Consider the following 25,391-nt stretch of genomic DNA (forward strand, 5'->3'; position numbering starts at 1 on the left):
AGAGGAGTCAGCCGCCCCGCTCCGTTTTATATACAGTATTTATCTATTTGCTGTGCTGCCGCAAGGGGTTTTGGGAGTTGTAGTCCTCCTGCTCGCAGGCTTGGGTCTGACTGCACAACTCCCGCCCTCCAACCGTTTCCTTCACTCCTGTGTCCGAATTGCCAGCCTTCTCCTTCTCGCAGAGGGAATGGCGCGGCCTCCTTTTACCTTACCCGTTAGCCGGTCTGCATTAGGAGCGTCCAAGGGAACTTTCCCCTCCGCCCCGTCTGCGTAAACCTGTTCAAAGGTTTCTGGAAAGAAATGTGGGATGGCGTCCGCCTTCCTTGGCTCTCATAGCAGCCGGCCGAAACGGCACTTCGGCGTCCTTTGCTTTATGACAAATGTGTCTGCCCCGGGTTGGGGTGGGGATCTGGCCACAAAGACAACCCGCTGGTCCCTCACCGGCGACCTTATTGCAGCAGCCACCTTCCCTTTTCTACATGTATGCTTTACTCTCAAGTAAATATATCCCACTGAATTCGATGGGGCTTCTTTAATCTTAGGTAAAGGCCCCGAGGATTGCAAGTAAAGCGGCTCCCCCCCCTTTTTTTCCCTTTCTTTTGCTCTGTTTTGTTACACAACGAACTTCAATGGCTACGCTAAGAAGGGAAGGCGAAAGCATCGCTCTCTCCCAGAATTATTCATTTCAAAATCTTCCTTTAAATAAAAGGATTAGGAAGTTTCGAAAGCACATTTGATGGAATAGCTTGGTTTTAGTGGTGCTCGGGAAAAATAAGTGCAACCAAACTGCAAAGTTCCGACGATGGAGAAATGGGAGACCGACACTGTTTTGAGTTTTTCTGATGGTTACAAAAGGTTTTCCAAAAAGCTCTTCCCGCAGTAAAGCATGCATGTAGTATGTTCGAAATCCAAATCGTGCCTCAAGCGTTGTTGTTCTGTGCCTTCAAGTCACCCTCGACTTACAGCAGCCCATTATCTCCAAAATGCCCTGTCCTCAACAGCCCTGCTCAGCTCTCCCACTCAAGCCTGTCAACCCATCGCGTATTTGCTTTTCCTCTTTTCCCGCTGCTGTTAACGTTTCCCAGTTTGCCATCTAAAATTTTGATTCTAAATATGCAGAGTTTAAAGAGCAGACATGAGACTGAAAGGGGAAAAAAGCTTAAACATACAAAAATATAACTACATTCCAAGGAAATCAAATAAAATTGACACAGCAGTGCAACAGGTATTATCAACAGCTTTTAAACAATGTTAAGAATAGCATTCTAGACGTAGCATAAGGGGGGGGGAAGAATTATGAACAGAAAATTCTAAATATTAGTTTTATTATTAAAATAAATTATAAAAATAATAGAATGTCTTAGCTCCAGAAGATGAAACCAGAGTTTAACCTGTTTTTTTACTCTTGACAGACACACTTAAAGAACCGTAGAATGGTTAATTTGGAGGGGACCTATAAGACCATAAAGTTCAACCCCCCCCCCCCCCCCGCTGAATGCAGAAATACAAATTAAAAGATATCTGCCTGGTGGCCATCTAAGTTTCTCTCAAATGCCTCTAGTGCATAGGTGCATAAATTACCCCAAATGGGGTAAAAGTGAAAATCCTGGGGGTAATGAGCAGAGTGCTACCCCCTCCTTCCCACCCCCACTCTCTGCAGGCAAAAGTCAAATTGTAAGCCACCTCTCCCTGTTACTTCCTAGTTGCAGCAGGCACTGGTAAATCCTCCATTAGTTCAGAGATTGGAGATAAGCTCCTTGATTGGTTGCAGCTGTGGATTAGCCCCACTAGCCTTGGAGCATTCACCACCTCTCAAGGCATTTGGTTCTGCTGTCATACTGCTCTAACAGTTAGGACAATTTTCCTGATATTTAAGTGAAATCTGGCTTCTTGTAACTTGAACCCATTGTTGCATGTCCTGCATTCTGGGATGATTGAGAACAGATCCCAGCCTTCCTCTGCTTGATAACAAGCATTTTAAATATTTTAAAAGTGTATTCGCGAAGGCTTTCATGGCCGGGATCTAATGGTTGTTGTGGGTTCCTACTCCAGACCTCTGAAGATGCTGGCTTCAGAGACTGACGAAATGTCAGGAATAACAACCTCCAGAACATGGCCTAAAAGCCCGAAAAACCCACAACAACCAACCATTTTAAAACTGTTATAATATAACTACTCTGTCTTATTTTCTCAGGCTTAAACATGCCCAATTACTTCAACCTTTCCTCATAGGACTTGGTTTCCATCCCTGATAATCCTTGTTGCCCTCCTCTGAATTTGTTCCAATTTGTCAGCATCCTTCTTAAAGTGTGGTGTTGAGAACTGGACACAGTACTCAAGGTGAAGCCTAGGCTTGTCTCATTGTCAAATGCTTTTTAAGCTCTAGAAACTCCTGAAACATCCAGTGCAGCTGCAGAACAACCCACTTGTGTGCATTCACAGAGGCCACAAAGAACTACAGACTTATTCTACGTACAGAATGTGTGAGAGTCTGTGTGTGGATGAGTTAAATAGGTTAATTTATTCCTGTACTAATGATAACTGCACCATCCACACACAAGAGGGACATAACAGCATACTTCAGGAACCTTGACATTTGCAGAAGCATTACAAATTCTACATTTAAAAGTAAAGGTGGCTGGGGGGGCACCCACAAAGAAGGAAATAAGACTGAAGATGATTGTTGAGCCTAATGCTGAGTGCTGGTAGTAGTGGAAATGGGGAATGGAATGGAGTGTGCTAGAAAAAGGCATGCCTAAAAGACAAGGGAATTTGGAGCTGTCTAGTTTGCACTTAAAAGGTCCTTATCTTGAGAGGTATCTGTTTGAACTGTCTACTTGAGTGATCCTTTCGTTTACACTGGATATGTTTATTCTCCTGTGAGAAGGGTCTACACAAGTCTTTGGAACACCTAACCTTCTGAACAAGCTACAGGATGAGATAATGAGGATTGTGTGAAATGATAACCAAAATAATACATACTCTAGCACTGTGCCAGAAAGGTGCACACAACAGCTCTTAAAAGTACAGAATGGATAGATTGAAATAGAAACACATGGATACCATCATTTGGTTCAAACCAAACCATACCAACTACAATCCATACATGAATCTATATGCCAGTCCGGACAGGAATTTCAGCTAATGAAATGAATGTGAAACAGAGGTTTCAAAAAGATTAGCAGTTCCAAGCTACATCAACAGAACTATGGTCTCCAGATGAAGGGAAGTAAGAGTACTATTCTATTTTGCTTTGGTTAGAATATGGTGTCACATTCTGGACAGCACTGCTTAAGAAAGAAATCAAGATGCTGCACTATGTCCAGACTGAAAGATGATAAGGTAACTATCTAAAATATTCGAATGGCTGTATGGACCAGGATTGTTTGCAGTTCCAGATGCTGGGATCCTGACTAAGAATCAAATTAAATTAGAGTTAAAAAAATATTAGGAAAAGCATCCCTACCATAAAGCAAAGGCTTGGGTTCTTTTGGAGAAAGATGAGATAAAAATATTTTAAATAAATAATAAATAAAACATGTGCTGCTTATATACCATCCCATAGTGCTTAAAGTTCTCTCTGGCAGTTTACAATTTAATTATGCAGGCTACACATTGCCTCTCAGACAGCTGGGTATTCAATTTACCAACCTTGGGAAGAGGGAAAGGTGAGTCAACTCAAGCTAGCTACCCGAGCCCACAATTGAACCTGGGTCATGAGCAGAGTTTAACCACTGCACCACAAGGCTAACTAGAGCAGTTTAAGAGTGAAATGGCTACTTAATAGTGAAGAGCAGTTCCTGACAGTAACAGCAGTTTCACAGTGAAGCTTCAGAAGGTTGTAGGCTCTCCTCCATTGGAAGTTTTTAATCACAGGCTGAATGGCATCTAGCAAGGATGTTTTAGCTGTGCATTTCCTGCATTGGCGGGAGTTTGGACTTAATAACCCTTAGAATCCCTTCCAACTCTACAGTTATATGACTCTGCACATAGCAGTAGGTTATATATATATGAATATGTTAAATGTACATATTCAGACGATGCAATGGGTTCTTTGTATTTGCTGGCTGAAGAAATCGCTGCCAGAAGGCTGTGTAGCTGGGAAGGTCAAATACATTTAGAATAAATTTCCAGGGTACCTGATGAAGTGGATTGCTACAGTCCACAAAATCTTAAACCAAGTAGGATTTGCTAGTCATAAAGCCTGGTACTGAGTGTGGTGCACCAGACAGTGACTAACTAGGACACAGAAGACTTTAGTTGCGACTCCCTGCTCTGCCACAGAAACTTGTGGAATGAAAGGGCAGAACTGGTAAAACCACTCCTTAAATATCTCACTTAGCTTGCAAGTAATTCTAGGGTCACTGTAAATCAGTTCTAACTTGATGACACATAACACTCTGGCTGAAATCCTGTCTGTTACGCAAACAGTATAACTTATGGGAGTTTGTCTCCAAGAATTGTAAAATCTGTGTAGACATTATCTGTTGCACATTGAGTCATGTGATTCAACGTGCAAAAGACATGCTGTCTATGAAGTCTATGAAGACTTCTTAACTTAGAGCAATTAAGTTATGCTGTTTGCATAACCGGAAAACAGGATTTCAGCCACAGTTTTAAAGGAGCCACAAAAGTTGTTTTTACATTAGAAGTGAGTCTGGAACTCAAAATGTTTTGAGAAATGCAACCACATATTTACCTGTGTTTAATTTTGTTTCCGCAGTCTAAGCTTCCGATCAAAGTCAGGCATGGAAGATGGGAAGTCTGTAGTGAGAATCATGGAATTCAGAATGCCATCCTGCCCCTCCCATATTGGAATATGACCCTCTGACATGTTGGATCTATTTCTCACAGTCCAGGTTCTGCATTTAGAAACCCAGGAACCTATTGCTTTCTTTCAGTTGTATCTCTTCTTGCTTTCCTGCAGGTGAAGACTTAATAGTTCACTCCCAAGTTAATAATTGTGTACCATTAAGTCATTTCTGACTTTTTAGGGTTTTTTAGGTATAGAGTTCTCAGAAATGGCATACCATTCCCCCTCTTCTGGGGGAAAGCCTGGAACTGTGCAGTTTGGGATGCAGTGAGGAAACTCTCAACCTCTACCTAACTCGCTGAACTACCCAGCTAGCCACTCTCAAAGTTGCCAGGGGGCAGCCTCTAGCTTGCTCAGCTACTTGCTCAAGAAGATATTGTCTGGCCCTGTTCTAAAGAAAGACATGGGAGCATATATAATCCTATGGCTTATTCACTCTTGCGTTGCTTGCCATTCCCTTCTGAGGTCTCCTGGGTCTGTGCAGCCTGCCCATGATTAGACAGGCGAGCTCTTCTCTCAGGAAGCACAGTGGTGGAATCATACTCCCAACCTCAGGCTCCACAGGCAAATAGCTAAATTATTGAGCTATCCGGCCAGCGTAATAATCATCGTGTGCCATCAAATCAATTCTGACTTATGGTGACCATTTTCAGGGTTTTCTAGATTGAGGATATTCAGAAATGGTTTGCCATTCCCTTCTTCTGGGGACACACTGGGACTGTGCAGCTTGCTCAAGGCCACACAAGCTAGACTCTACTTGCAGAAGGCATAGTGGGGAATTGAATTCTCAACTCAAACCACTGAGCTATCCAGACAGCACTTGTATATTAGAGCTTAAAGATGTCCCCACGTCCACTTTTTTGACTATAACTGCTGGAATCCATTGCTGGCAGGAAGATTCTGGGAGCTATAGTCTAAAAATACAAAACCCCTTCTGCTCAGACCTATTGTCTTTTTGTCTGTCGTCTTGAAGAATTTTTACAACAGGAACCAGAAACAAACATAGGTATAATTACTGCATGTTACCAATGAACATTTAGAATGTTTAATATAAATTTAATTCAATTTCTTTATGTTGGACTAGTAAATGTGTCCACAAAAGCTAAATTTAAAATGTGGTAGTTAGTCCTTAAGGTGCCGTATGTTTTTGACTTTTTAAAATTTGTCGTTTCTTTGGATTTCGCCTGGATGAGATACTTTACCAAATGTCAAGCATTCTATTGTTAAAAATTGTCTGTACAAGCCTGAGCTTGTTTACATATGGGTGCAAGCAAAAGCTCTCACATCTCATTTTATAGAACTTTACAGGGAACTATAACTATAGGCAAATTCTTCGCAGAGTACTTTTTCCTCACCAGCTCCAGTTTATCCCATTTCAGGAAATAAGAAAGCCAATCAGTAGATTATTGAACAGGCACCAACCCAGCGAGTCCTTCTAGATTTATGAGACACAACTTTTCCATGTTCAGTTTTAGCTGGTAGGTGCTTCAGATACATACTGGCATTATGTAAGTAGTATCTAAAAGCAGGCAGAGTCCATATTATGGGGAATTAATGATAAAGCGGTTGAACAGTGCACCTATGCTATTGTATCTTTCAGAGCAGCATACTATACAGCTACACTTGGAAGAAGTGTATCTCCTTTATATTTTCTATAATTAATCCTGGCTACAGGATTCCATGTGACCACGGAAGATTGTCTTTGGACAAAACGCTGGCTGTATGGTTTGGAAACGGGGAGGAGCACCGCCCCCTAGAGTCAAACATGACTGGACAAATATTGTCAAGGGGTATCTTTACCTTACAGGAAAAATGAGAGTAAGAACCATGTACAGTCCATCCAATACAGTATTCTTGAAGTTTCACATAGTTTCCTGTTTCTCTTCCATTTAACAATACACATTAGCCAACCACTGATGCAACAATTGCACTGTTTCCAATATTGACATATTTTCCTTTTTGTTTTACAGTGGCTCAATCAGTAAAGTGCTTTGAATATGCTGCTACCGTATGGACAATAAATTCAAATATCTAGTGCCTAACAGTACATCAATACATGTCCCCTCATGTCAGAAACACAGCTTTTGTGGCCCATGCCTACCCGCTCTTTGCAGCAGAAATGATACCATTTACTTTGTGCTTGTGCATGGCAATGTAAGGCCTGATTCAACCTAGTGATCATTGCTGTGGGCTGGCAAGTAATATTTTGGCTTTATGTTTTCTACGAAGATAACTTCACAGACGTCAAAGACAGTGCTTTCCTATCTCTGCCCCCCTCCAATTAAAATTTCTACTTTCTGAACCAGGGAACACTCAATTTTGATTCTGGGATGTCTCACTGCTGATTACAAATGAGAGACTTGGCAAGCTGCATGACATAAAAGCTAGACTCCTCTGTGAATCAGATAAACAGTACTTGGAATTTTAATAAGATTTAATCCAAAAGCACCTCTCTAAACACTGCACACCTATACTGATTTCCAAGGTTGCAAGCTCAGTTTCTGGTAGAAGCACTGCATATTAATTGCAGAATACTGTAGAACAGTGGTTCCCAACCTTGGGTAACCCCGGTGTTCTTGGACTGCAATTCCAGAAGCCTTCACTACTGGCTGTGCTGGCTGGGATTTTTGGGCACTGCAGTCCAAGAACATCTGGCTTACTCCAGGTTGGGAATCCCTGCTGTAGAAGAACACACTGGGCATAACGTAAGCCAGATGAATCACTTTTAAAAATGCAGGTCAAAGTTAAATCTTTGCAGAAACTTTAGGCAACTGCTGTGCTAAAATTTAGAATGTTAGAGACAATCATTCTGAAAGGTCAGTTTTGTATGCACAGTTAGCTCAAGAACAACTAGGAAACATTTAAATACCATAGTCCATTGTTTAGTTTCTCCGTTTTGATGGCATAGTAACTTATGGATCAGTGATCTGTGATGTTTTATCACACTTTAGGAGACTGTAAAATTATACTCAGACTGTAGATAGGATGTTTAATTTTATATTGATACTGTAAGCAAAACAAACTACTACCATAAAGTTGCAAAATAAATGTGCTTCCATGTTTGTCTCTCTCTTTTGAGGTAACTTTTATACAAAAAGGGTAGAAATGAATGTAATACTAAAATGTATGATATAAAATATATGATGAATTCCAGCACTGTATTCACATCTGGATCTTATGCAGTATTTTTCTGAATGCCCTAAACTTCCACTAAAGAAGAAAGTTTGTCACATCTAAGAGACACAGAGAGCCTCAGCATTTCACTGTTGAGCCAATCCAGAAAAGGATTCAAGAAGATGAAAATTGTTTAGAAGCCCTTTTCTTTACTAGCTCATAAATGGACCATGTCAGGATTTCTCTTCACTAGCACTTAACACTGAAATCACCTGAATCAGCAGAAACTGATTCTGCAGACCTTTAGATAATGCTATTGTATTATTAGAAGTATAGCCAAGTATTACTCCATCTACATTAATGGACACATAAATCTTCAAACTATAGAACTTCTATACCTTGATGTACAGCGGATATGTCTTCATGGCATTCTTCCAATAAAATTCAATTGTGCCACTGTCAGAGCAGACTTGAGAAACTTCCAGTGTATCTAAATCTTCAGTCTACCTCCAAACTCTTCTGGCCACACTGCAAGTGAACATGCTCAGTCATGGAATGGATTAAAAAGGAATCCCTCAGTCCAATCCAATGACCACACACACTGAAGCATGTTCCGCAGTCATTTGGGAACCAAGTCCTAACCATGTCAAATGTGCAGACACCATCCCACCTGGATATTCAGAAATGCTTGTATATTTCTATTGTGTAAGTAAAAGCAAATACAGAGTCACAGCAAAATGGACATTGATAATCTTCATTACAACCCAAGCTACCAAACCTCTTTTAAAAAACACATTAGTATGCATATTGTACATGAGTATTTCTACAGGTTGTTTCTGCAAAAGCATGCCATCTTCTTTCCCCATTTCAAAATGAGCACCAAGAGGAGGGAAAAGAAGAAGGGAAGCATTAAAAAAATCAGTCTGTCTCACACAGTTTATTTAACAATAGGTAATAAGAAATCAATTAACAGTCTATACAGTGATCGAAAGTTCATATTTATAAGTAATCAATTTTAATTGCATGATTTACAACATTTGAGGGTTTTTTGCTTTCTATTTTCAAGTTTTACAGAAAATGGAAGAGGAGGAAAAAAGAGGGGAGGGAAAGAGAAAGCAAGCATAAAGAAGAAACCCCAGGGATTTTTCTCTCAGGTTAAAATTATACCCTTGGAATAGTTTCTTACCCTCTTTATTTTTTTCCTTTGTTAGATGTAAAAATAACAAAAAAATTCTTTCAAGAAAACAAACCACAATATATATACTACATCCATTTGGCAGCTGCCCCCATGTATTTGCAAAAAAGTTGTCTTCTCTCTACATGTACAAATTTTAATACTTGAAGTTTAAGTTCAGACTCTGGTATAGAAAATTGATGGAGGACAAAAGTAGACTTCAGGAGGGAGACTGGGTTACTTAATATTTTTTACAGTTTTTAAAAGAACTGACATCTTTCCATCCAAAGAGGAAAAATTGGTATTTATCTTTAATATATATTTATATATATGCACTGTATTTTTAAAGCAACATTCACCCTTTTTGTCCTCCAGTTGCAAGTAACGTTCTGTTTTGTTTTTTGCAGTAGACAAGAGGAAAACCAGAATAGAGAAAAAGTTAACCATCAGCTTCAGTAAATTATAACTAGCAATATTACATATTTTCATTAATTTAAAAAAAAATAAAAACTATTAGAGGCTAGAGAAGGAAGTCATTTAGTCAGCAGCCAAATAACTATCTCCTCCCAAACACCTCCCCAATGCACGCAAATGGAAAACAAAAACAAGAAAAAGGACTGGCTATGAGCCCAGCCATAACAAAAATATATTTCTTTGTATTCTATCATCCCTCAGGTTCATGTTGTTGGTTTTACGTTTTTAAAACCACAAACTACCGTTGCAGAGTTCAGATGTATTCCAGGGAAAAATGTTCAGCTAAGAAAGATTTAAAAAAAATTGTCTTCAGTACAAAAAGTCTTGAGAAAATAAGGTTCTTTTGCTCCCAAAATGCTACAATGTGTCTTAGTGTATGTCTAGTGTACTCTGTGAAAGGTTTGAATTCAAGTCTGAATTATCTGAGCCGAGTCCCAGTTCTGTGGCACTTGCACCATGGAGACCTGCCATGCCTGGATTGTTAGCAAGCTGAGAAAGCATTGCATTCTGGTCCGGGCTGGCAAAGTGCCCTTGATCCATGGGGTTTGCCTGGGCAGCTACCAGTCCTGGATGCGGGGAGCTGGTCTGTGGGGAGACGTGATGTGGAGAAGGTTGCGGCTGCATCCTGGGTGAAGGGCTGGAGTGGGGTGGCTGAGACTGTGGACGTGGTGAGGGAACAGGCTGTGGAGAGCGCACTTGATTGGTGAGTGATGATGGAATCTGCTGGCCTTGTAAGTGTGGGGACTGGGCCTGATTAGGGAGCATGTGCTGTTGGGGGCTCATAGGATTGGGCTGAGCTGGTGAGCCCATCTGCTGCTGGAGTAGACGCTGCTGGAAAGCTTGCTGTAAACTTGATCCTGTGTCTGCACTCATTGCCTGGGGAAGCTGGCTCATTTGTCCCATATTTCCTTGCTGCATCTGCTGCATGTGATGCTGCATCCGCTGCTGCTGCTGTTGGGGGTACCCAACTCCTTGGGGCTGCTGGAACTGGTTATGATTGGCCATGCCAGGTCCCAAAGCTGGCCCTGCTCCCTGTTGCTGCTGTTGACGCTGCTGCTCCATCATCTGATGCCGCCTCATTAGGAGATCACGAAACTGGGGAGACATTCCCGAATGATTCATATTCATTTGTTGTGCCTGAGGATTCATCCCGCTCATGGCCTGCTGGGGTGGAGGCTGTTGAGGCGGTGACTGCTGTGGTATGCTAGGCCTCTGAACACCTGCTTGCATTGGATTCATATTTTGCATGGCTGGATTTGGGTGCACCCCTTGTTGCCCAGGCATGGCTTGCTGCTGCTGCAACCCAGGTTGCCCCTGAGGCATTCCAGGCTGCCCTGGCATGCCCTGTGGATTCTGATTCCCAGCATACTTGGCAGCCCGCTGCTTGATGAATGCAGCTAACAGTTGAGGGTTAGAATGCAGGATGTTAAGCACCTGCTGCTGCTGCATGGGAGAGCTGGGAGACCTGAGAGTCCGTAGCAGATTTTGTAAGGCTACCTGGGGTAGAGAACTTTGTTTTGACTGCGCTGCACCGGGTACCTGACCCATTCCTGGCTGTGGTGACATATTCATCGGCTGACCTGGCTGGGCCATTGACATCATCGGTGGTCTCTGCATTCCAGGCTGTAGCTGCTGAGGTTGGGGCAAACCTCCCTGGGCCCATGCTGGCTGCTGCTGAATTCCTGTTGGTCCCATCCCTTGATCTATGTGGCCACCAGGACCTCTGGCCATCTGAGGTGGTGTCACACTCATTGGCTGTATTGGATTCATTTGGGGCATCTGGTGTTGAATTGGCCTCTGGAAAATGGGTACATGAGCCATTTGCCGCTGGTGATCTGCTACTCGCTGGATCTGCATGGCTATTTCCACTGCAGCTGCAGGAGGACCCTGGATAGGTGGCTGGGCAGTCTGAGGTGTTGTTGGAGGAGTTACCTGGTCACCTGCCTTGCCCTGGGACACAGCACCGGGAGGCTGAATCCTCGAAATATTAAATGGAGATATGTTGTTGGGTGCAGCAGGTTGTGGCTGTGAGACAGGCTGTGGCGGAGGCTGTGGCTGTGGGGTCTGAGGAGTTGGTGGCTGCTGTCCTGTTGGAGTAGTTGGTGTGGCTGGTGTAGGTGAGGGTAACCCTTGCTGCTGACCTACTATGCCAGTTCTCTGCATGCTTGCCATTCTCCTCCGGAGCATCTGAGCTTGTTGCAGGCGATGCTGAAGCTGTTGCTGACGAAGTTTGTGTTTGATGTTGAGGCAGAAGGGAACTGGGCACTTGTTCTCCTGGCAGTGTTTAGCATGGTAGCAGCAAAGAGCAATGAGCTGCTTGCAAATTGGGCACCCTCCGTTAGTCTTGCGCTTGCAGCCTTTGGTATGCTGGACGACCCTTTTCATCTTCTGACAGGATGGCAGTGAACAGTTGGCATTGCGACACTGGCAGGCGTGGACTAAAGACTGGATGCAACGTTGGATGCTCAGGCGACGTGAATCACCAGGGCTCTGAGTGGTGGCTGTCTGCTGGTTGTTGCTTTCATCATCAATACCAAGGCCCAATTTTTCCATCCTGTGCTCATGGTTTTTAGTGTTATAGCAAGTGATGCACAGGTCATAATCCTAAAAACAGAAATTATTAGTCAGGTAACTAGCCATATTGCACAGCAGAAGACCACAACTTTATACCAAAAACTGCTACACATTTCAGTAGAAACCTATAACTTCAGAATGCTGAAAAAATTAACTATCCTCATGAGAAAGGTAATACCTACACTTGAAGAGTGAGAAGAAACTGTACACCCTCTATTTTATGCCCTTGCACACAGAAACAACAGAAAATCTGATCAACGCAGACCAGAGGAACAATTCCTTAAGCCGCCTAGAGTGGCTTTATAGGCCAGTTGGGCAGGGTGTGTATATGTGTACACACACACACACACACACACACACACACACACACACACACACACACACACACACACACACACACACACACACACACACACACACACACACACACACACACATGTGTACACACACACACACACACACACACACACACACAAAGAAAGAAAGAAAGAAAGAAAGAAAGAAAGAAAGAAAGAAAGAAAGAAAGAAAGAAAGAAAGAAAGCTGGGACAGGCAAAAGAATAAATATTAAATTAATGCTATGCAGTAAAGACAGTAAAAGGGGCACAAAACAGGACTAATACAGAGATGAATACAAATGAAGGTTCGCTGTCCATTCCAGACATATGAAGTTTTGCATTATTTAAATGCAAGGAAGAACAAAGCCCTAAAAATCCTTAAGGAAGTTCTTTTCCATTATATTTTTGACTGTAATATCATAAAGCAGTTCTTTCTTCTTAAATAGTTATTATTAAAATTGGAAGGCTATCTATTTCCTATTCATAATGAATCCCAAAGAAAAACAGCTGACAACAAGATAGGACAGTAAGGGACATTTACTTTAAAAATATCCCAGTGTAAAATCTAATAGCAGAGTGACCATGTTAAAACAAAGAATCTTCCCTCCCTCAATCTGAATGTACGTTTAAACAGATACTTTCACTATAGGTTATCCATACCTCACAGACTTTACAATGCCACCTTGTCTCCACATGGTGTTTGCACTCATTGCATGTATAAACAAAACGATCCTGGCTTTGGGTGTGCAGCTCTACCAGCATGCACATAGTTGACCACATTGCTCTTCGTAGTGAAGAAAACTCAAGATGTTTGTCTCTTGCAAGAGTGAGGAAGGCATCTCGTCCATCCATTAAATCACATGGAATTAGTGGATCAGGTTCAATAATGGGAGGCAGGGAGTTGGCCTGCGGACCAGCAATGAGACGAATCACAAAGAATACCTGAAAGAAAGAAAGAAAGAAAGAAAAGAATAGCGCATTTAAATTGTATCCTGTGAGGGTCTTGATATCATACTTAGTTATTTAGACAAATTTAAATTCAATTCTAAATGGACACAGCTATATACTTTGCTACATAATACTGTCAATCCCAGTTTAAAAAAGGCTTTAAAAAGTCAGCAGGCTGTAGCAATCAGAAACAGACCTTAAAATACTTTGTTTTGTTGAAATTTTATTGGAGCAAGTCTATGTAGTATTGTCTGATCACACAAATGGGAGCAACTCCTCACACACTAACAGATTGCTGAAATGTAGCCTATTAATTTATCATGGGTTCTAGCCACAACCAATGGCTTAAAAAGTACAAGTGACTTGTTTCATTTTACAAGTTGGCTGAAATGGTAGAATACCCAGTTACACTATTCTGACTGTGGTAAGGAATGTGTCTAACATATCACCACATATCTGTTTTAAATTGATTTATCAGAACAAATAAAATCCACAATCACTCATATTCCTGAGACTCTAGATAATGAAAACCACACCCCTATCTGATTATAATTTTATAATCTTCTCTACTGTCTTTCCTTATCCACTCCTTTCTTTTATCTTGTGTGTTAAGTAAGAAGGTAAACCTGTGAGCATGTTTTCTATTCTTCACATTACACAATGCCTTAGAATTCAGCAAGTATGTTCAACTTTTCAAGTTATGAAACAGTCCTCAAAGGAATCAGATTTTTTTTTGAGAACTTACTTAAACGAAAGAGAAAAATGTGCAACTGGTTATTTCTAGAATGTCTTCCTTCAACAGATCTCTGCCTGGAGTCTCAGCTCACTGGATTAAATTAGCAATGGTTCTAAACTTGTGTGGCAAATCAGAAGAGATTCTTTGCTGAACATGCACTCTCTACACACACCACAGCAGAAATACTCTTCTGCTTTCTCTGTCCATAGTTTGAGGACTCATTTCATTGTTGCTCATCCACCCTTGCCAATGTTGGAGCTACATTTATTTCAGATTTGTAACCTTTTGCTTGCTCCTGAAAATACCACTAAAACGTTTTATCTTTGTCCTTACTTCCTTGTGCTTCTCCATAGTGGCATACAGTTTCTGGGAAAGATCATTGGAGACATTGGGCATTCCAGGTTTCTTTTTATTACCACGACTCAAGCTGCTTTTATTCTTACTGGTCTTCTTGTTATTCTTCTTTTTGGCATTTTTGCTATCTCCTTTGCTGACCTGAAAAGGAATTAAAAACTTAAATTTGAAAATGGCAAAGTACATCCTCTGTTTAAGAACTTATGTTGCCTTGAATAGGAATACTAGCAAGAAGCAGTGGCTGAACAAAACATTTGTTAGGCCACCTATTCCAAAGCTGAGGAAAAGATGTCACACGGAACTGAACAAGGCTTACAGAACTATGCAAGACTTGCTCCTGCCCTCAAGAGGAACAAATGCTGTGACAGCAGAACACCCTTTTTTGAACAGGACATTCTTGTGTACATCAGTTACTATGGAAGAGAACTAGGGGAGAACTGATACTCTGTAGACTTCCTGAAAGTAACTGGCCAGTCACTGTGGGAATATAATGTTGGACTAAGTAGGCCTTCAGCTGATCCAGCCTGGCTTTTTAAATGTCCTTATGGTCCCTGGTCCTCCTCTCCTCTTTATCAAACGATCTACAAGTATATAATAATTTTAGAAAGAGAAACATTTTGTTTTGATAGATTTAAATCTACAGCTGCAGATTTCACAAATCTGAAGAACAACAGTTCTGGGGTACAAACAATTTCCTTACATCAGTGCTCTCATTGCTAGTGTTCTCTTCTCTCTTTCGCTCCTCTTCCTCTTGTTCTAGCTCCTTAATGCTCTCTTCCAGAACATTTGGCCAGAAGTCCCCTTCAAAGTAAGGCAGCTCTTTTGCACTGGTAAGACGATCTTCTGTCGCCTGCTTAAAAATATCCTGCAACACAAAATGTTTGTCAGCACACATCACCTTGAAGATAGCACCAGGAGCAGAAAACTACTCAAGCACACATACAAAAAGCCAGCTTGGGTTCAATATCTTTAGCAAGTATAGGTAGCTGGGCTGGCAAACCTCCCCTGCTGTTTGAAGAACAACAGAAGGAAAGCTGTTGCACTGGGCCTGAGAAGACTTATGCAGAATTAAACTTTGCTTGTATGATTAACAGGGGAAAAGGACAAGACTTAAAATGACACTTTGTCCTGACTCTGCCATATGATTTTTAGACAGATCCAATTCAAGACCTTCTCCAAATGCAAATCTGGCCCCAAATCTTAAAAGGAAGCCCTACTCCCAGTTTGCAGTCTTTTGAAAGATGCTTCATATGATCCAAATGGTTTAAGCATTATTAAGATACTGGATATTGTTCCCAAACACTAATTTGAACTATGTTTTTACATTTTGAGCAGATAAACTCCAGGATAAATAATAGTTTAAAAAAGTGACACTACATTTATTTTACAACCAACCTTGTAATCATGAACTATTCGCTCTGACACAGATTTATCCAGCATCTTTTTGTACCACTCTTGCAGTCGTTTGGGTTTTGGTATCTTTTGATCAGGAGGATGACAGTGAAAAATATAATCATCTCCTTCACTAGGTGGGCAAGCCCAGATATGTCCAGTTGTATACCTAATAGTATTTAAAGGAAAAAACCCACAATAATTATTTCCATTATTATGAATGTTATTTCAGTGAATTCTTACTTTACTCATACAACTTTTCAGAAGCAAGATATTTTTTTTGCCACACTACTGACAAAAGAATAGAATTATTTTTATATATCAATTTCAGTTTTATATATCACTAACTTTCAAGTCTCCTACATAATAAAGGGAATCACACTGCATTCTACAGATGTAACAAGCAGATCAACCTTCAAATTTTTCGTCTCCACTACTGGCATAACAGTCAACATTTACATTCAAAATACAAGATATATCTCAATGGTAAAGTGTATTCAATCAGTTTCGACATGACAGAGATTATAAAATGATAGGACGCTTACCCCAATTTCTTGACATACTCTAGGTAGCCTATCAGTATTTCATGATATACAGCAGTCCTTAAGCATTTAGGGCGGAAGAAATGAACACTGTCAAGGTACGATATGTATACTCGCCTACATAAAAAACAGAGAAAGTTTGTAAGTCCCAGCCCTAACCATTTTGCTTAAGTACCTCCCCATTTTATCTTTCATCATTCAAGCATCCAAGCAAATGCCATTTGTTTATATTAAGGTGTGATTAGGATATAAGGACTTTGCCTTCCCTCACATTTCTTACATTCCTCCTTTGCAGTTATCTCTATTACTGTACATGGGTTTTCTTTTTCTTTTTCCATGCTAATATTTGACACATTATGCAGCACGGCCATCTTTGGAAGACACAAGGTCAAACCATCTTCATTCTTACAAGAATGAACCTTCAAGATGTTGTATACATGCACACCATGATTCCTTTCCTGATTTGCAGGACAGGCACTGCTTGTAATCTTGATAATTCTGGCAAATTATTGCTTGCATTGAACCTCACCTACAATTAAACAGTGGTTTCCAATTGTAGCCTGCAGGTCAAGTACAAACCAAAGTTTCTAAGCTTGGACAGGACAGCAAACTACTGTTCAAAACAAGAAGGGAATTGTTATTTGCAGGAGGAAGGGGGGGGGGAAGAAGGCATTATTGGAGTCCGATGTCTTCTGAAAATTTGTCCGTCTACTGCTAATCCATAGCTAAATGACCTTGCAGAACATAAGAGGTCCCTCCAGCATCCAATACTCCACTTCCATATGTCATAAGGGTGCCCATTATTACAACAAGAGCTCATATTGGCTTGATAACATTATAGAATTTGAACTCTATTGCAATTCACACAATGTAGTACAATTTAACACAGTAAGCAAAAAAAAATATATAAGCACCACTTTTAAAAAATACTAACATCTCTACTGAAGTCCCTTGGTACTTAGTTTGCAAGCAGGCATCTGAAGAATTGCAGGGAGTAACTCCATGCCCACAATTTTTTACTTTAACTTGCAATGCCAGCTAGATGCAGTAGATTCATGTGGATAAGTACTATGACAAGAGGGAAGCCTGTGCAAATTACAACCTGTTCTACTATAGCCAAAAGAGCATTTTGCCATCCACAGATATAGATTTAAACAAATAGTACCAAATCAGATTAAAAGAGGCTTGTCTTCGGCAATGAAGCCAAGAGATTTTGAGTCAGGCTATTTCTATAAAGCAGACAAAGCAGCTCATCTGTTTGTATTATTCCTGCTGTTATTCCTAGCTCAAAGCACCTTCCTCCTACAAAGTGAAAAATTATGCTTGTCTGGGACAAATTAAGTTTTCATAGGAAAGGAAAGTGAGCGATAAGACAAACAAACAAGTCAGTTGTCTTCAATACAACTTGGTAATGCCTTGTACAAGTCTGAAATTCTTATTATCTAGTAACAATTCAATTTCAAGTGCCATAAAATAATTAATATTATTATAATGCAGTCTTTTACCTCTGGTTGGGCTGAGGGCAGTCTGAACCATATTCCTGAACATGCATACCAAAAAAGCACAAATCTACGCCATCAATCTCCTCAAAAGCAAAGAGAGCTTTTGTTCGATAAGGGAACTGTTCTGCCATCTCTCCACTATCTACAAACCTGCAAAATGAAAAGGCATAATATAAAGGAATTCCTTGGAGATAAATATGACATGCAAAAAGAACAACTTTAATCAAGTCAAATGCTGTAGAATTAACTCTACATCTTGCCATACAAATAACAATGAGATAAAGCCAATTGTTAGGCCCAACTAGAGTAAGTCAACACTTAATGACAAATAATTAGCAAATGTAACAAGTAAATGTAAGTATATCAAAGAAGTCAGCCAGACATCCCTTATCTGTATGTCCTTACTAGGAATGATTACAAGTCACTCCATATTGGTCTTATTATTCACATGCTTTTGGTATACCTTATTATTCACATGCCAGAGTAGACCTTTGGTCTAGATGGGTGGGTTAGATAGATTAAATAACTAAATAACTAAATAAATAAATAAATGCCTCTTTATAATCAAAACAGTCAAAGTGAAAAGCAACTGAACAAGAGAAACAGTATTAACAGAAGATAAAGCACTGAACTAATTTCAGTTGTTTCAGCCTACTCTTTTTACTTGGCCATAAAGTGGCATAAAGGATGTCTATCCTACTTTTTTGATATGCTTACATTTACCCTCCCTCACTGCCTAATCATTCCCAGATTCCGGCTCTCCAAATGTACCCTATGTTCTTATGCCTACAGCACTCTGCACAAAAACCAATTAAGGAACAAGAATGGTCAACAAACTTGTGAATATGGTAAATCATTCATATTATGCACATTCTGGACCAGTGGTTCTCAACCCTGGGTAACACAGATGTTCTTGGAGTGCAATTCCCAGAAGTCTTTACCACTAGCTGTGCTGGCTGGTGTTTCTAAGAGCCGTAGTCCAAGAACTCCTGGGTTATCCAAGGATGGGAACCACTGTTCTAGATATTCCATCGCTAGTAAGTGTAAATGATGATACAGTATACAAATGGGGTTGGATAATATATTAATTCTATCATATAAGAAAAAAACAGAAAAAAAGAGAAATAATTCCACAGAAGATATGGAATACTAAACATGAGAGCTCAATTTAAGCACATTGCGATAAGATATCTGACGATTGTAATGCACTTTCAAAAGCCATTGTTGAAATGGAATGTACTTTAAACTAAATTACTGAAAAGAGTTGGGTATATTGTATTTGCCAGGTAGTAGTGATGGCAATATGCTGGCACCACTCTTCTGAGTATGAAAAGGAACACACATGGAAGGAATAAAACTTTGTAGTACCAGATATAGCAATTTAAGTCTTGAAAATAATAAAAATACCTTGCTTTCATTCCTGGTTTAACCTCTACAGTTTTCTCAGAAGTATGAACCACCCTTACAATGACTTCGCCTGCCTCTGGGTGATTCTGTCGTCTCAGGAAATCATTCACTCTGTTCTCCAAAAACGTACCGAGTCTTGTAGTTGGTAACCCTACATTAAAAATAATAATAAAAATGAGTAACAACAACAACAACAATAATAATTGTAATGATCTATTAACAGAAATGTACCAGAACCAAAGTAGTTGAGGCAAGCATGCCTTTAACTCATAGCCCCTTCCATTAAAATTGGCATACATTTGCCCTTGATAATATGGTTGATGAATTTAGCAATTAAGGTATGAATCCCCAATGAACCTTTGGCTATCTCCAAACCAACATTCAATACAAGCCATTTCCTCATCATTACGTAAACATTTAACATGTTCCTCATGAAAAAATTGAACTGCCAAACATAACTGCCATCTAAGTGATGAAAAGTGAATTCTAGAAGTTTACAGCATAGTGATAGATATACTCCAGTCCTCTGTTGTTTCCAAAAATGGCTAGCTGTAAGCTTCTGCAAAACTCAACAGCTAGGGCACAATGGTCATAGCCATCTCATAATCCATATCCAGGATTGACTATTTATTTACCATGACAGCTAGACCAATAATGAACTGATTCATCACTTGGGGAAAAAGATTTTGGGGGCCAGTTCCCTGAAAACACAGTATGTAGCAGGTGGAAAAGGCAAATTCAGTATCAGAAATTATTAGGAAAGGAATAGAAAGAAAACAGCACACACTATAATGTACTGTATTTTTTGCTCTATAAAACGCACTCCCCCCCCAAAAAAGTGTGGGGGAATGTCTGTGTGTCTTATGGAGCAAAGCTGGCGATTTTGCCCCCACTGTCCCCGTGGGGGGGTGGGGCGAGCCCCCCAAGGGTCTGAGTCTGTCTTCCAGGACCCTTGGGAGGCTCCCCCCCCACGGGGCCAACTGGGGTGAAATAGCCAGCATCTGGGACTCTTTTGAGGCTTGGGAAGCTTCAGAAGAGTCCCTGAAGGTTACGATTTCGCTCCCTCTGGCCCTGGAACAGACCCTCGGACCCTCTGGAGGCTCACCTTGCCCCCCCCACGGGGCCAGAGGAGGGCAAAATCCCACCTTATGGGACTCTTTTGAGGCTTGGGAAGCTTCAGAAGAGTCCATGAAGGTGGCGATTTCACACCCTCTGGCCCTGTGGGGGGCTGGGTGAGCCTCCAAAGGGTCCTAGGGTGTGTTTCATAAGATGGACCTCTCCACAAGGCTCACCAAATTTTTAGGAGAAGAAAACAGGAAAAAAATAATCTTGGAATTTCGGCCTGCTCGGCCAGCGGGGGTGAGGGTGGGGGAAGCCTCCAAAGAGTCTGAGAGTGCCTTTCAGGACCTGGAAGGCACTCTCAAACCCTTTGGAGGCTTCCCCCACCCTCACCCCCGCTGGCCGAGCAGGCCAAAATTCCAAGATTATTTTTTTCCTGTTTTCTTCTCCTAAAAATTTGGTGCGTCTTATGGAGAGATGCGTCTTATAGAGTGAAAAATACGGTAACTTCTCAATCAATGATCCCAATAAATCCAGGAAACTTTAATTACTAAAAAAAGAGGAGCAAACAGATACTGAAGCTCAAAACATCAGTCCTAAATGATGGTTTGGCTTCCATTTTAGAGGAATGGAGCTGAAAAATAATGCTCTTGAATAGTTTTAATGTCTTTCACATTTCAAGGATGTGTACAGGGCTTCTTAATTGTACCAAGTCAGTGCGACTTACCAGACAATTATCAAGAGCCACTGGTTTGTATGTCTGCCTGAGTTTTTCAACTGTCTAGTGATCAAGGATTAATAATACCCTCCTATTAAAGGCACATCAAGATTGTGAAAGGGTAATAGTGTTGGGCATAATATTATTAGTTTGACTCATCCAGCCAAAAGGAAATCCTTCAACTCCACAATTTCTGCAGTATAAATCCAGCTTTGGTAAAAGAATATGCAGTTAACACTACCCAGGGTCAATACGGCTATAGTCCTCAATGTATTTTACTTGTCAACAAAATTTTCTGCAATCAGTGGGGTTGCTGTCAAATCAATAACCCACATAAACCTGTTCTTTTTTTTTTAAATTCAAATGAACCAAAAGACTCCCTCCCTCCACGAGCTTAATGACTCCTGGACTTCTCAGTTTCTCCATCCATGTACCTTGGTTTTTCCTTCCTGATGGAAACTAACTTTTACGAAGAATTTTAGATATCACAATTTAAATTAATCTGGAAACTGCTTTAATTGACTGTGGTAGACTGTTTAGTTTACTACCTTTGTGCAGCCATTTTTATTTGACACTATTTACAGTTTTAAAATTTTAATTACTCCATGAAGTCTTTGAGGAAAAGAGGAACAAAAATATTTTAAACAAACAAAAGCAATTAACAAAAAAGAATGAAGTAAATTAATGTCACTTACTTCTAGCAGAGAATTTATTCTCTCTTCGGGTTCGCCCTGTTTTCTTTAGGCAACCGTCACAGACAAAGCTGAAACAAAAGATGCAAGACTAGCAAAATTGCTCATCCAAATCTGCTACCCTCCAAATATTCCCTGTACATTTTCAAACATAGTGGCACCAGTAACTGACAACTGAAATCAAATATCACTGTGAAGAAGGTAAGATATTAGACTTGACTTTGCGTTTTAGAATTTGTTTAAATTAGCTGTCATTAAAAGGATCAACTGCCCAAATACAGTTGGTCTAACCAACATTTAAGACGGATTAAGCAGAGTATTAATTTTAGTCTGTTCCACAAGCTAATATACACCACAATGACTCCTCCTTTTCCCTCTTGCAAAGGTGATGAGCAAGAACCCCAACTAGATAATATACTCTGATACTGTACATTGTGTAATATGTAGCAGCTGTGTTTTTGTTATTAGTCAATCAGATAAGGTTCTGCTACAATTAGAAAGCTTAGAAAGCCAAGTTTCCTGAGATTTGGGTTACAGAAAGATCCTCCATCCCAAATACAACACGGAGATTTCATAGGAGAATATTAAGGAAAATCTACTTTAAAAACAAAACAACACCCCCAAGTTAAAGGTTGTGATTTAATGACAGTCATTTAAAGATTTAAACTTCTGATGTTCATATTTTTGATGCAGACCCATAGTCACAGTGTTGTGTCTTTTTTTATATCCAGAAAAACGTAGCATTCCTGCAGATGATGTTTTAATATGTTTCCAGTCATAGTCAATAGTATTTGTAAGCTGCCTTGACAGTTCTTATTCAGTGAAAAGGCAGAGCTGAAATATAGGAGGAGGAGGAGGAAAAAGAAGCAGCAACCCACCCAGATGGCCAGATTATCTCATTGTGAAGTACACAAATCTGATGCATTTTTCTTCCACACTCTATACATTCAACAAATCTGGAAGACAAAATAAAACTTATAAGCATTGCAGAATGCTATCAAAGGAATGAGGATTAATCAGAAAAATGTTACAGAGTTAAGTTAGAATTTATGCAGTTGAATAGAAACTGTATGTTCTTTAAACCTGGACATCTGCTATACACATATCTTCACACAAAGAAAAGACATATAATTTAAAATGATGCAACTCAGTTCTAGATTACCAGTTGTCAAATGTCCTAAAGTAACCAACAGTACATTTGATTCTTATAACACTGCTTTTTTTAATAATCCATCACCAGCAATATTTAAGAGGAACACAGAATCCAGCATATAGAAAATGCTGAAAATGGGGCTGGGTATGCAATGAAAACAGTTAAATATATAAACTGTCTGGGAAATTTAGAAAAAAAATCAAATGGACACAATTTTTGCACTTGAGGATGGATTTTCCCAGTAATTTATAATTGTGAAAATTAATATAGCAACATATTAGCATTTTAATGCTTCAAATGCAAAATAAACAGAACAATATGTGAGTATTCTTCAGCACTATTTGTTAGGAAGGAAAATGTTTTCTTCAGCACACAATACAAAGCAATACTGAAGCCTATAGTCTAAGTTAGTGGTGGCGAACCTTTTTTGGGCTTGCGTGCCCAAAATGGAGAGGGAACAATAGGGGATGGCGTGCCGCCGCTGCAATAGTGGATGGACCCAGACCTGGAAGTGGCGGTTTAAGGGGAAATCATGGTGACAGACCTGGAGGCCCCGGAACATGAAGTGGCGGTTTAAGGGGGAATGATCATGGTGACGGACCCGGAAGAGGCGGTTTAAAGGAGAATCATGGCGACGGACCCGGACCCGGACCCGGAAGTGGCGGTTTAAAGGGAGAATTATGGCGATGGACCTGGAGGACCCAGAAGTGGCAGCGGAAGGGGGAATCCCGGCTGCAGCCGCCTCATGAGGTTTGGCTGCGCGGGGGGGGCGGCGGGGCGAAGTAGCAACCTATGGCTGACGTGCCAGAAGGGCTCCGCGTGCCAGCTGTGCCACGTGTGCCATAGGTTCGCCATCACTGGTCTAAGTGAATAAAGCTAAACCCCTTCAAAAACAGGTACTTAAATGTTCTAGGATGGTACCAATAAGCTTCATTTTCAAAAAAGATGGAATACATTTCTTAAAGTGTGATTGTAACAGCTCAAAAGTATTACTTACTGTTCTGGGTCCAGTGTATCATTTTTTCTTTTTGAAAACTGATCTTTATTTATGGTGCTGAGGAGAGAAATCGACAATCTTAGTTGTGATATGAATAGTTCATAATAAAATTATCTGCAGCAGACCTGTTACAGATTTCAGCAGGAAATTCCTTAAGCATATTCCCTCTTAAGAATTGTTTGGGAATAAAGGAAAACACTGAATGGGACAAGAAATTAGGGTATCTCAACCCAGTATTAATAAATTTTTGTCCCTGGCTTACTACAAAAGATTTTACAGAACATTGCAGGTGGATCCAGATAACTTGGACTTAAAAGACCACAGCATAGAAGCTATCCATGTACTGAAGCCTCTGCAGAAGCTCTGAACTCCATTACATCAGACAGCAGTCACAGAGTTTCACAATGTGATCAGAAGTTACATATTATTCTCAATGAATAAAACACTTAGAAACAATATGTTTCTAAAGAGCTATCGTGAGATTTCTTGTAATCCAAAAACCCCATTCTGCCATAGATACAGCATACAAGTGTAACAAGGTTCCTCTTCTTTGATGAAATGCATTCTATACTAAGAATCTGTTTCATTAAGTCCCATTTTGGAAAGACAGTACAGTGGTGCCTCGCTTAGCGATGTTAATCCGTGCAGAAAAAATCACTGCTAAACGATAACATCGCTAAGCGAAAATAAAAAGCCCATAGAAACGCATTAAAACACAATTAATGTGTTCCTATGGGCTAAAAACTCACCTTTAAGCAAAGATCCTCCATAGCGTCGCCATTTTCGGTGCCTCTAAAGCAAGGTATCTGTGCCTGAAAACAGCGGGCGGCCATTTTATTTACCCAGCGGCCATTTTGAAACCGCCAATCAGCTGGCCGAAAATGGGGGCTTTGTGATGATCGCTTCCCTGCGATCATCGCAAAGCGAATTTCCCCCATAGGGACCATCGCAAAGTAATCGCTTTTGCGATGGCAAAAAGTCAATCGCAAAGCGATTTCGTCGCTATACGGAGCGATCACTATGCGAGGCACCACTGTACTTTTAGAGATTAACATGAACATATAACACACAGGAACTGAGTTAGTCAGGCCTCTTTGTTTTACCAAACGCAACTCCGTCTTGACGAAAGGTTATGAACCAGTTATGTTTCAGATACAAAGTTAGACTACTTCCCAGTACGACAGTCTAATGCTGTTTCCAGAACATGACACATGCTTTTCAGTTGGCTTTTAAAGACTCTCTGCCTTTCAAAGTATCTTCTACCCTGAAAGACTGCTCAGAAGGTCAATTTTTCCAGAAACATCAGGACAACTTTTCAATGGAGAACTGGGATGTAAAAGTTTGAACACATTGGCAGTATTAAATAGGGATGGGAGTTCAGATTCAGAAATAGTTGGATTTCACC

General features: G+C 40.4%; 1 protein-coding gene across 4 annotated transcripts in view; it reads right to left on the minus strand.

Annotated features, from left to right (window-relative positions):
- Positions 1-8,848: 8,848 nt before the first annotated feature.
- The window catches only part of EP300 (EP300 lysine acetyltransferase), a 119,114-nt gene continuing 102,571 nt past the window's right edge, over positions 8,849-25,391 (minus strand). For all 4 annotated transcript variants that reach the window (XM_020787830.3, XM_020787827.3, XM_020787828.3 and 1 more), the window contains 11 exons: positions 23,987-24,043; positions 22,715-22,792; positions 21,840-21,907; positions 19,368-19,518; positions 17,964-18,110; positions 16,462-16,575; positions 15,920-16,085; positions 15,225-15,389; positions 14,504-14,665; positions 13,147-13,428; positions 8,849-12,179 (listed from right to left, as the gene is read on the minus strand). In XM_020787830.3, the coding sequence (XP_020643489.3) occupies positions 9,945-12,179; positions 13,147-13,428; positions 14,504-14,665; positions 15,225-15,389; positions 15,920-16,085; positions 16,462-16,575; positions 17,964-18,110; positions 19,368-19,518; positions 21,840-21,907; positions 22,715-22,792; positions 23,987-24,043 (3,625 nt within the window). In that variant the 3' untranslated portion in view covers positions 8,849-9,944. The remainder of the gene's footprint in view (positions 12,180-13,146; positions 13,429-14,503; positions 14,666-15,224; positions 15,390-15,919; positions 16,086-16,461; positions 16,576-17,963; positions 18,111-19,367; positions 19,519-21,839; positions 21,908-22,714; positions 22,793-23,986; positions 24,044-25,391) is intronic.

This window comes from Pogona vitticeps, chromosome 5 (assembly GCF_051106095.1).
Source record: "Pogona vitticeps strain Pit_001003342236 chromosome 5, PviZW2.1, whole genome shotgun sequence".
NCBI classification, from domain to species: Eukaryota; Metazoa; Chordata; class Lepidosauria; order Squamata; family Agamidae; genus Pogona; species Pogona vitticeps.